General features: G+C 39.8%; 1 protein-coding gene across 3 annotated transcripts in view; it reads left to right on the forward strand.

The window, feature by feature from the left end:
- Positions 1-12,957, forward strand: part of cobll1b (cordon-bleu WH2 repeat protein-like 1b) — a 46,954-nt gene that overhangs the window by 17,097 nt on the left and 16,900 nt on the right. For 2 of the 3 annotated variants that reach the window (XM_017692231.2, XM_017692232.2), the window contains exon 3: positions 10,611-10,793. In XM_017692231.2, coding sequence (XP_017547720.1) covers positions 10,611-10,793 — 183 coding nt within the window. Of the gene's footprint in view, positions 1-1,156; positions 1,364-10,610; positions 10,794-12,957 lie in introns of those variants that run through there. The other variant, XM_017692234.2, reaches the window with a different exon arrangement.

Below are 12,957 nucleotides of genomic sequence, written 5' to 3' on the forward strand. Positions count from 1 at the left end.
TTTCAGTAATGTAAAACCAGTGTGGTGGCAGATAAATTGACCAAAATTATTCAATATACTAGTATTGTGTACATTTAAATCAAGTAAATTAGTGTATTGCTTTTGTTTTTCAGTGTAGGTCGGCCCTCCCTGATCTCTGAATAAAAGTTTATATACAACTTTATAAACCATTCTGTTTAGGAGCATATTATGTAAAAGCATGTCATGAAAGCGTATTGTTTTGTTTTTATACTTGTTTTGTTTCAAAATGCTTTTCAATCAAGCACAGTGATTGATCTGTGCTCTGAGAACAATGTCTTATCTTTGTAAGCTTGTCTTTGTGTTAGCATATCAGTTCACATGAATAGCTTTCAGAGTATCAGCTATCAGCACTGACTTAAAGTTTAAGTAACTTAATCAGCCATTGTTGTGTATAGATGAAAGTGTTTTTCAGAGACAAAGCTTAGTTTGCTATTACTACTGACATTACAGATCTGTCAGGAAATGGTAAAGACTCATATCCTGCATTTTTCTTGTTTTCTTGATGTCCTATAACAGTTGTGAGAATTTATGTACCACAATCATAATTTGTTTTTAAATGCCCATGCCATATGTACCAAAGAGTACGTGGTATGTTTGGAAACTTTAACAATGTTAACATATTACATCAAACTGTTTTATTTTAAAAAGTGAGAAGTTTTACCAGGAAAAGGGCAGTTTAAGTCTGCCCTTTGTCACATGATTTAACTGCACCCCTGGGTTCTAACATGCCTGTACAGGAATGAGAGCTCACGCTTGCAGCTTTTTCATACCGCTGCAGTACAGCTGAAGAGTAAAATGTTTCAGAGACTGCTACAGTTTACGCCTTTTCAGCTGAATCTGTCAGCTTCAAGCATGACATGAATACACACACTCAGGAGCAAAACAAACATAGATATAGCTGATAAAGAAATTCCTGATTGAATTTGTTTCAACCCCTCATAGTTTCATCAGCCAACCTCGTGGCTTCAGAGATAAGTGTGTTAAGGCTGTGAGAGCCACGCTGCATTCTCTCTCATCAGCCGGCCCACATGCTCCGAACACTCTGCGCAGTTTAAAGCTGATTACAAGTCTGCTTACAATTGGCTGAAGCTGTACAATCAGGACCGTCTGCTCTTACGTATGCACTCCGGCATGGTTCTTCAGCAGTTGAGGGGTTTTCTGTGACAGTTGGCTGGAGGAAGAGAGAGGTATGTGAAGCCAGACCCTTTGATGTCACAGGCTGAGGCGGGGCATTAAGGTAGTCTTGGTGTATGTGGGTATTGTGAAGCCGATTCTGTGTGACCCTCTCTCTGGATCTATGGCTGCTCTGTAAACAGGAGGATTTAAGGCAGCAGTTCTGGAGGTAAGAGAAAAATTGTTTCTTTCAACGCTTACACAGGCAATTATGAGATATTAAATCACACTGTTGAGTGAATGGAGGAGCAGACGTGTGTGTGTGTGTGTGTGTGTTCCTTTTGGTTTGCCTACAAGCTGTAATTGCCACTACTGTCTATTTTACTCATGCTAGTAAAACACTGCATATTTTGACTTTTTGTGCAAGTGATTTTCTCTGCAGTATATTCTATATAAATGCCATTCATTTTAAATGAATGATACTCTGTTGGGCTTATCAAGATATGTTGTTTATTGTATTTCCTGTAGATGGAAGGGAATAGGTTCATTCCTTGCAGTGCTGTGCATTGTTAAGTTGTTCCTAAAATAATGTGGGTGTAGTCCGGTAGGGAGCAGGATGGTGTCTTGGCACATTGTTCAGAGCTCAGAACATAAACCCACCTTTCCCCACTGGAACAGTGGGCTGGCTGCTTTACAGGAGCTCAGCACCAATCAGCCGTTTTACAGCCATTTTAAACCAGGCACACTTTTGGTCATGACCTCAGCTAAGCCGCAATTAAGCACCCCTCATTTGCACTAGAACACACCTTCACAAGCAAGTCAGACACTCATATTTTTCTACTTGTTGTTTAGATTTAGTCTGAGTTGTTGTCTTTGCCTAGTGATAGTGGAATTCTATGAAGGCCTTCCATAATCTTCTTTCTCATGAAAGCTGCAGCACGTACCAGCTGTAATAATGAGAAGTGGAATGCATGGAATCTGCACGACCCCCATGGCTCATTTCTCTCTCTGCCTCCCTACGATATTTGTGAACACATCTGACCTCAGATAACTTTCTCAGTTTCTCAGTCTCTGTCACATGCATTTCCAGTAAGGTGTATTTATGTACATTTTAAGACCGCAAGGCGTCTTTGCTGAGTAAGTAGGAAAAACATCAATCAGGCTCCAGTAGTCACTCCTCTGCTTCCCTCAAGCCCCACACACTTTTAATAATGCCGTCGGAAATGGGTGTGCTGGACTGTTATGCTCGGCTAGTGTCTAAAAATCAGGCCTGGCTTATTAGGTGCACGCTTCAGTTCTCAAATAGAGGAAGCAATTTGACCTGTTAAAGCAAGGTAGTGGGGCTTTTTCCTTCTTCCTGAATGCAACCGAGTGATTTTAAGGATGAGTGGAAAAATGATAATCTTCATGTGTCATTGCAGCCTTTCATGGGTGAGCACCAGAGCCTACTGCACTTCCTAATGCAGCAACAGTGAAGTAAGCAATAGAATTCGGTTGTATGGTGTTTTCTACAGGGTCAGTGCTGCCCACATTATGACTGCTGATTATATGCCCAGTAGTTTACTTAATTCCAGTGTTTCACAGTAAAGTCTGGATCTGGTAAAATGATACTTAAACAGAATTGAGTAAATCTGACTTTTGTCACCATTAAGGATGGAAGGGGAAATTCAGCTGCATTAAACCCTACCCACTTTCAGATATTTGGAGAGATCTCAGTAGTTCAATATTATGCCTTGATACTGCTTATAAGTTGTAAGGTGTGGGAATGTTTAGGATGCATGATAATCTCAGAATCATATTAGTATGGGCAGATAATTGCTTTAAAAAAATCAGCATCATTTAGATTAGACTCATATTTCAAACCAAAATATTTGATTATGTATTTATTCTATTTTGAAAGAGCAGAGTGTGGAGTACTGTACTATAATGCCTGCATTTTATTCATTTTTCTGCATTTGTTTCCCTCTAGAAAAAATTATATATTTCTCCATAGTGGTTATCCAGGTGGATATAGTCCCAAGTTATCAGATTTAGAAACATTTATGCATCTACATCGGTATTGGCAGATATGTATACATATGATATTCCCAATTCAGTGCATCCCCAGTCATTTTAGTTCTCCTCAAAGTTTAATCACGCTGTTCTACAACCCCAATTCCAATGAAGTTGGGACGTTGTGTAAAACATAAATAAAAACAGAATACAAGGATTTGCAAATACTTTTCAACCTATATTCAATTGAATACACTACAAAGACAAGATATTTAATGTTCAAATGGATAAACTTTGTTTTTTACAAATATTCACTCATTTTGAATTTGATGCCTGCAACACGTTCCAAAAAAATTGGGACAGGGGCAACAAAAGACTGGGAAAGTTGAGGAATGCTCAAAAAACACCTGTTTGGAACATTCCATAAATGAACAGGTTAATTGGAAATGTTATGATAGGGTATAAAGGGAGCGTCCCTGAAAGGCTCAGTTGTTCAAAAGCAAGGATGGGGCGAGGTTCACTACTTTGTGTACAACTGCGTAGGCAAATAGTCCAACAGTTTAAGAACAACATTTCTCAATGTGCAATTACAGTCCATAATATCATCAAAAGATTCAGAGAATCTGGAGAAATCTCTGCAAGTAAACGGCAAGGCAGAAAACCAACATTGAATGCCTGTGACCTTCGATCCCTCAGGCAGCACTGCATTAAAAACCGACATCATTCTGTAACGGATATTACCACATGGGCTCAGTAACACTTCAGAAAACCATTATCAGTAAACACAGTTCGTCGCTCCATCTAGTGCAAGTTAAAACTCTGCCATGCAAAGCGAAAGCCATATATCAACAACACCCAGAAACGCCGCCGGCTTCTCTGGGCCTGAGCTCATTTGAGATGGACTGACGTAAAGTGGAAAAGTGTCCTGTGGTCTGACGAGTCCACATTTCAAATTGTTTCTGGAAATCATGGACGTTGTGTCCTCTGGGCCAAAGAGGAAAAGGACTGTCCGGATTGTTATCAGCGCAAAGTTCAAAAGCCAGCATCTCTGATGGTATGGGGGTGTGTTAGTGCCCATGGCATGGGTAACTTGCACATCTGTGAAGGCACCATTAATGCTGAAAGGTACATGCAGGTTTTGGAGCAACATATGCTGCCATCCAAGCAACGTCTTTTTCAGGGACGTCCTTGCTTATTTCAGCAAGACAATGCCAAGCCACATTCTGCATGTGTTACAACAGTGTGGCTTCGTAGTAAAAGAGTGCGGGTACTAGACTGACCTGCCTGCAGTCCAGACCTGTCTCACATTGAAAATGTGTGGCACATTATGAAGCGCAAAATACGACAACAGAGACCCCGGACTGTTGAGCAACTGAAGTTGTACATCAAACAAGAATGGTAAAGAATTCCACCTGCAAAGGTTCAACAATTAGTGTCCTCAGTTCCCAAACACTTATTGAGTGTTGTTAAAAGGAAAGGTGATGTAACACAGTGGTAAACATGCCCCTGTCCCAACTTCTTTGGAATGTGTTGCAGGCATCAAATTCAAAATGAGTGAATATTTGCAAAAAACAATAAAGTTTATCCGTTTGAACATTAAATATCTTGTCTTTGTAGTGTATTCAATTGAATATAGGTTGAAAAGGATTTGCAAATTATCGTATTCTGTTTTTTTATTTATGTTTTTCACAATGTCCCAACTTTGGGAATTGGAGATTGTACTCAAGTGAAAATGAGTCCTGTTCAAGTAGAAATTCAGTACATTGTCTTATTGTGATTTATTGACTCTAGCAAACATCCATTGCCCTTTCATCGCCCTTTTTTTCCTTCTTATGAATAACATCATTGTTCTCCTGTTGTTTGATATGCCAATTGATCTGAAGTAGGTCAAGTAAAGAACTTCCTTCTCCTACTGGTATTCAACATATGGGAAAAACCGTAGTATATACCTGTGTTTCATTGAGTCCCATTCAATGAGCCTTGTTCCTACAGTGTCCATTTATTGTAGGAGTAGAATGACTACTTTTGTGTGGAATCTATATGTTCTTTATCATAATGTGCCCTTCATGGTTGCTTTTCTGACTTTCTGGGTTCCAGGCCTCCTCATTTAAGGGTACACAAACCATCTGCAGCTGTGCTGCATACTTTTCACAGCACTAGGTGTTCCCCAAACAAAGTGGGCAGTGTGCCCACAGCATCTGTTCCCATGTGTTTCTGTGGCTGAAGCAGCATCAGTACTGTTTGTTAATGGCATTAATGCCTCGAACACTCTTGGGCGTAATATCAGTGCTTTCGTTTTACTTGATCGGTATTGGTTCTGGAATTACTCAAAGCAGTTAATTATTGCCTATGAACTACTGCTCTACAAAGATGTCTAGATGCTTAGGCTGGCCCTTTGAGAAAAAAACAAAACATTTTCAGTTGTTGAGCAGCATGTTCTGTTTTGTGTAAGTTGTATTGCTGGTTTCTCTTAGGTTTGTCATTTCTTGCTATAAGGTTAGGTGTGTCATTTATGAATGAACATGCTGTGATCAGACCTCCGTGTAAGCAGGTTTGGGTGAAGGAGGCCTCTTGCAGGTCAGGCTGGAACATGTTGGCTGTTGAAAAGCACCATGCTACTATGCGCAAACAGGGCTTTGTTTGAGGCACCCCATCACGTGTGCACTGTGTTTACACGCCTGTCTGAATATTAGAGCCAGAGGGGTAAACAGAGCTCTTAACCAAAAAAAAAAACTGTACTCACTGCTGAGCTCTGGAGTCTGAGGTGTTTTCTGGGAGTGAACGTCTGCCATCAGTCCATAGCTTCCATTTCCCTCACAGAAAAACAATCATCACTTCTTCTCAGGCCTGGGCATTATCGGAAAAAGTTGTATGATCATACTTTTGAGGCATTAGAGTGACACACATTCTAACAAAATGCTATTAGATAATTTCAGGAAGAGTGGCCTTGAAATATGGACTTTGGACTTCTGTTTGATCACATATCTAACTTCATTTACATTTTTGGCCAATCATAGATTGTAGGACTTTAACCATCCTAAGAAAGAACAGTTTTGCTGACTGAAAGCTGTTACTTTTTAGGTGTGTTTTAAATGTTTTACTATATCAACATTAAAAGTACCATTTGGATAAGACGTCTATTGAGATTGTGAAAAAAGAACTTGATATCTCTTCAGTGCTCTTTCTGTCCTTTGAAAAGCACACTTGAGTGTGGTGGCATTAACACCTGAGCTGATAAGGGCTAAGGGTGTTTAGGGGAATTTCCTGTTTTTCAAATGTGTTTTTTTTTTGTATTCAAACACAAAGATAAACCACTTTGCATGGTGGGAAAACTACACATGTGCTCTCAGTTAGATCTGAGTTGACAGCTTCTGATTTCTTCTTTTTACTCATGAATATTTATTTATGTAGCACTTTATATAGCACTTATTAGTTGCACCATCCCACAATGCTGTATACAGTAAAATAAGCAGAGGACTGGAAAAAATAAAACATTTCAAATGATAAAACTACAGCATTACAAGCTATAGAAGCCATTGGCATCGCTGGAGCTCATAAATGTAATGTTGTGTCAGTGCAGTTGGTGGTAGTTACTTTGAAAAAAGACATTGATTACAGTAAATCAGTCACACCAGTATAAGATGATAGTGTCACATGGTATTTGAGGTTTGCTGTCAACACAATCATAAATGTAGGACATTGTTGACAGTGATCATGAGCAAGCCTCCATGCCCTTCATGTGAATGAAGAGACATTTTACCCTCTTACAGAAGAACTTGTGGATTATAGGGTAATCCAGTTTGTCATTCAGCACTCTCAACACTGGTATTTTACTGAGAGTAGTAGCTGAAGTCATCCATCATGTGGAATTTACATGTGTTTGTATACTGGACTGCTTGCAAATAGATGTGTGGAAATGGAGCAGATGTGCCGTGCTTAAACACACTAATGGGAAATCTGCATGTTCAGATCTTTGCTATTTGAAGGTCAAAGTGTGCCCACTGGTCTGCTGATTCACCCGTACAAAAACAAGGGCATGTTTACTTTGGCCTTTTCCTTTTGCAGCTGAAGTCAAGGCAAAGATAGTCCAAACATATACATGTTTCAGGGCATTCTGTCCTGAGCAGAAGGATATTTATTCTACTGGGGTGGATTATGTGGAAGGCTCTACAGGGAACCCACTAAGTCAAATGAAAATCAAGTAATTAGAACAAAAGGCAGTGGTTTAGTGTACATTGGGGTATTAGTACAACAGCAGATGGCTTTGTGGGATTTCTTTAGTTGCAACTCTAGACCAAAATTGCCTTGATATTGGTTCTTTTTTGTCCCTCTTTCTGGCAGGATTGTCATGTTTGGATTATTCAGACATTTGGACCAAACGCTCTGGTCCTCACAGCCTAATATAGTCTCAAATGTTCACAACCCCTCACCTAAATAGCGCAGCAGCACACATACAGTGTGGTGCAATAAAGTGAGGTCCTCATGAGGCCCCAGTTGCCAAATCATGGCAAATTATGCAGTCATGTCCAGCAGAATATCAAGAAGATGGCCCTTTTCCTCCTTTACTTGAGCTTAAAGAGATCAGCATGGGTCTCGTCCTCTGTGCTTTCATCTGGGGTCCCACCCCCCCGTCTCACTGAATAAATCACTTCATTCGAGTGTCTTGTGACTTCTGTGTAAAGTGGATCCAAGTTCCCTCATTTAATAGCTGCTTGCTTTGAGTATGGACTAAAGGATCGCTTTCAGTCCATTTCACGCAGTTTGGCCTGATTAGGGTGTTTTCCATGATAATGGAAATGGTTCAGATTCAATTACCATAAATTTTCTGAAATATGACACTAGATTTTCTGGACGATGTTTGGTATTATTGTATGCATGTGTACGAAGAAAATTATATGTAATACATGCACATTCCAGTATTGCAGTCCTGGCCATTGCTGCTTGTTGTGTCACAGGAAAGATCCTCCAGGGCATTTTCCTGACTCTAGGGTCCCGTTTGCGCATTTGCTTTAACATGTGTCCAGAGTAATCTGCTCATAAGTGGACAGAGCAAATTACAGGTCTGAACAAGGTCCAATGCGTGTCGGAAACAGTGTGATCCGATCACTAAAACCATCTTCAGAGGAGATCAGGGATGCATATGTGACAACACAATATTTGAAAGGTGAATGCTATAGCATCTCATTGTGTCACTGACACATGTGAAAGACTGCATTAATCAGCTGCGTCGTCACAGCAGCAATGGATGCAGAAATATCTTATTTTTTTGCCTCCCATTTGTTTATAAGCTGCTTTAGCAACCCATGCAATCTAAATGTTTGTAATAGTCCTTATGTTTTCATGATCCTTTACATTTTTTGTCTGACAAGAAATGCAGTGAGAGACTGGCATAGTAAATGTGCATGGGGCCCTTCCTCCCGTCACAAAATCCAGTCACATTTGGCCACTTCAGATGCATTTGATACACATGGAAATGCCAGGTGTAAGTAGCTTGCTGTCCACTGCTGATAAGATCAAGACTTGATTTGAAATGCGAACATATCTTTCCAAATTGTAATTTTTTTTTTTTATCGTGGTCAGTTCCGCCTCTGGTTCAAGTCTGCTATAGGTGTGGATGACAGTATGCAAATCAGTCAACAAACATTACTGCCCCCTGATGATGCCCTACTCATGCCCAGAGACATGTAGAAAGATGGTTCTGCTTGTGCTGCACTCATAAATATGAAACTATACAAATCTAGAGCAAGGGAGTGTTCTAGTTAGTTATTACTGACAATTCTTAGTTACTGTATTTGTAGATATTGAAGTTTTTAACTTTCAGACTTAAATAGCCTTATATTGACAACATATGATTAGGTGACCCAACAGACCAATTAAGTGAGAATTCTTGTTAATCTCCATAGAGCTTCTGATAAGTGCCATGAACAGCTCGCAGAATGCTTTTAAGGTTTAGGGCCACTGCAGCCAGCCATGAATGACAGGTGAGGTGGTGTACAATCCCAACCTGGTCACATCTGTGAACAATCTATTTGGTACGATACAGTTTCCCTGTTATACTTCTGTGCTCGGAATCAAACAGGCAGCATGCTAATAGCTAGGTTGTGATGCTGGCAATGCTAGAGAAGGGCTAGTGTAAGCTAACTAGCTCAGGCTACAAAGGTTGAGTTAGCTTTTTTCTGCATTCAATTTTACATACTGTGGCCACCACCCCACTGCAAATGTCCTCAACAAGTGAGAGATTTGTACAGTGCCCAAAGGTGCACCTGTGTAGAAGGAAATGGTTCCCTAATGGCCTAATAGAAGTATGGTTTTCCCAGCTTGATGTCAAAATGAATGCTACTTAGACAGTGTTCAAAGAAAACCACTTTATTCATTCGGAATGCAGTGAATCTAAGAAATCAGGACTTGGGTTATATCATATAAGGAAATGCTGAATAGATAATTAGAAGCTAGCTATCTTGTTTTTGTTTTTTTCTTTTCTTTTATAATAATAAAACTTATATAGCGCATTTCACAAACCCAAGGACGCTTTACATAGTGTCAAAAATAAAATCTAGAAGACTAAAGAAAAGAAAAAAGGACATTTTTAAGCAGAGATATGAAGAAGGACAAAGAAGAGAAATTACGAAGAGTGGAAGGTACAGAATTCCAGAGGGGCTGCAGCACTGAAAGATCTGCCACTCTTGGTAGAAAGTCTAATTAAGGGAACTGTGAGGAGTCCAGAATTAGAAGAACACAGCAGCCCAGCCCAGCCCCATCTGGGGTATAGTTACTCTTTGATATCAAATGTGAGCAGGGCCTAAAAGACAGTTTTTACATTTATGCTCAATGTACCCTTTAAATGAGGAAAGCATCCCAGCCCAAACTAGTTGATTGTACTGCGCAATAGACAAACACCACAAAGCATTACCACTTCTTGGCTTTAATCAAATCTGAGCTGTGCCTTGTGCTGTATATGGGTGGGAGTGCAGCTGGCCGCATTCCCAGTTTGGATGGTGGGTTAAAGATTTTGTCTGTTCATAAGTATAGGGTTACTCTTGCAGCTATGTGCCAGTTATATACTTGAAACTAATGTAGGTACAAAAAGGATAGTTACCAAAGCAAAGAACCTCACAGCATTTAGTTAGTGTACAAAGTCAATGCAGTATGTTTTTAAGTGAACTGAGGGTATCAGAATTCAGAATACTATTCTTAATTTGAATAGCTCTTTAATGAATGAAGCAATTTCACAATGACTACATTATGTCTGAATTATACTCTTTGCTTCCTGCAAATGACAGTTCAGTGCTGTAGTCCAGGTGACCATTTAATCACTATCATTTGCTGGAAATGGAGCCTGTTGAACCAAAACATCAAACGTAATAGAATAAACACAGTCGCTGCTGCTAGCAATGAGAATTGCTCAAGGAGTAAGTGAGTTTTTCAAGAATCAGGCACAATGTTGCCTCTTTCTAAAGTAACATCTATCTCTCTGTCCTTTACAGGAGGTCATCTAAAAGCAAGGCTCCCCCTCCTCCACCAGTGTTGCATGGTACGTGTGTGTCACCAAGTGATCCCACATTCCCCCACACTGCTATGGAGCAGAAGGAGAATCTGTTGGAGCAGGAGCTGCTGCTGACAGTGGTGCTGCCTGAGGGAGTGGAGAAAACTACAGCTGTACATGGCAGGTGAGGTTCTTAAGAAGTGCCCTGAGGCAGCTGAGATGTTCTAGAGATCTTCTAATAGTGCTGCAAGACAGGCACAGTCCACAAACAATTCGGATGAGATGTTCAGGCGATTAACCTGCATAGCTTTGTGGCAGGGTGATGCTGTAGTTCTTGAAAGCATGCACTAATCTGAAATGTCTAATAAAAGGTGGAATTAAGTTCCACAGTTTAGAAGCATAATAACCGAAAAAGACCTCTCCATATTTTCTGTATTTTACAAAAAGTATTTGTATCTGCAGAGGTAAAATCACGTTTTGGGTCTTCAGATCTAAAATCACGCTTTGGAACGTAAACAGACAGACATTCTGTGAGGTAAGAGGGTTGTAGGTCAGATCTTTAAAAACTAGTAGCAGATCTTTAAAATCAGCCAGTGCAGTTATTTCAAAACAGTGGTGATATGAGCTCTCTTATTTGTTTTCGGTAGGATCTATGCTGCTGCATTTTATGCAAGAATGGATTGTTTTCTTGGGAAGCCTGGTAAAAAATAGCATTACAGTAATTAGTTCTGCTTGTAACAAATACATCAGCAGCTCTGTCTTTCTCATTTACTTTTGCACTTGTTTGGCAATTCCTAGTACTATACTAATGGTGCAAAGCTTTCTAAAGTTAAGACCTAGGTCTGAAAGACTTGGGGAAAGTATCTATTTCTGATCAGTGTTGCAACTGCAACTTTAAGTACAATCATTTTCTATCAATTAAGGTCCAAGCATTTTTTTGGCCAAGAAAACTAGCATGTGCACTTTTCTGGCTTGGGCCTTGAACACTAAATGTAATACACTAGGCTGCCAGTCAGTTGTGGTTGTGTTGTTATGTATCCAGCACATGTACTTTGGCTGACTAACTGGTCTAACTTATCTGGAGGCACTTCACAAGCTCTGTGTTTTTAGGTTAAATGTCCCAATTTTAAGTTTGTTAAGTCAACATTGCTGATAATGTAGGCTATAGTTAAAATTGCAATTTGAAAATTAAACTTTTTTAAATTGTTTGGACATAATAATTTGGACATAAAAATGATTAATCTTGTAGCCCTACAGAGGTTGTTTCTGAGCACAGGTGCTATTTTGCAGGTGATTAGACAAGTGCTGCTCAGATGCTGTATGAAGGTATTGCACTGGTGCTTGCTCTGATGATATTGCATGCTATAAGTTAAGTGTGCATGTCTATAGATACTGCTGTTTTAAAAAAATAACTGCATGCATGCCTACAGAAAGACTATAATAATGCTGCTTAGCAACTGCACCTCTGTTCCAAACACAGGGTGATGAAACACAAATGCTTAAAATCAGTAATCAAGAATTTCCAAACAGCCTCACAGACTCCCTACGACTAGATATGAAGTAACACATCATGATAAATGTACAACATTGCGCAATTTAGCGGTTGCATAATCGTTTTGAGAAACCTTCTGCTCTACCATAATCTAGCTTGGCAGTTTCAGTGCCTTTTGATTGGAATGTTGAGGTAGTTCTTATCTCATTTGAAGAGCTCTCACAGTAAATTAACACCTATAACCTGTTGTCCATTTGTGGCTAAAGAGACCCTACGTCAGCCCCGTTGTTTTTAAACAGCATGCAAATCCCAAGTGAAGAGATGTGACCTATGCTGAACTTTTGATTTTGAGAACATAAGTGTGGAGGACATGGTGCAAGTGAGATCATTAAGCTCACGAGGGCATTACGTCAGTTTTAAAGCAGTTGAAATTGCCGTCTCACTGAGTCAGATGGGTGGTGCTGCAGACTGCTGCAGTGAGGTTAGGATGGAAAATGAAAAAGGATTTTTATACATCCAGGGTTCAGTTCACTCAGTTCAGTCTTTTGTCTGCCCTGTAGGTGTCTTCATATCATGATTATATAGCAAAGTCACTATTCAGTCGTCAACATTCAATATTTCTTCTCCTTGGTAATCCAGATAAAGTCTTTAGAGCTGCCATTCATAGGGTCCTGAGTGGTGAACTGCCAAAATTACTGTGCTGCCTTCATTCTTGCCAACCATTGGTGCTGTTATGTAGCATAGGCACAGACTGGGCACTTGAAAGACTGGCCATTGTAGAGGATTTAATTGGGTGAAAAGCAAAATACTTTAAATGGCTTCAAAAAAACAAATAAACCAGCAGCTCTGCATCCTT

This window comes from Pygocentrus nattereri, chromosome 6 (assembly GCF_015220715.1).
Source record: "Pygocentrus nattereri isolate fPygNat1 chromosome 6, fPygNat1.pri, whole genome shotgun sequence".
In the NCBI taxonomy this organism is placed as follows: domain Eukaryota; kingdom Metazoa; phylum Chordata; class Actinopteri; order Characiformes; family Serrasalmidae; genus Pygocentrus; species Pygocentrus nattereri.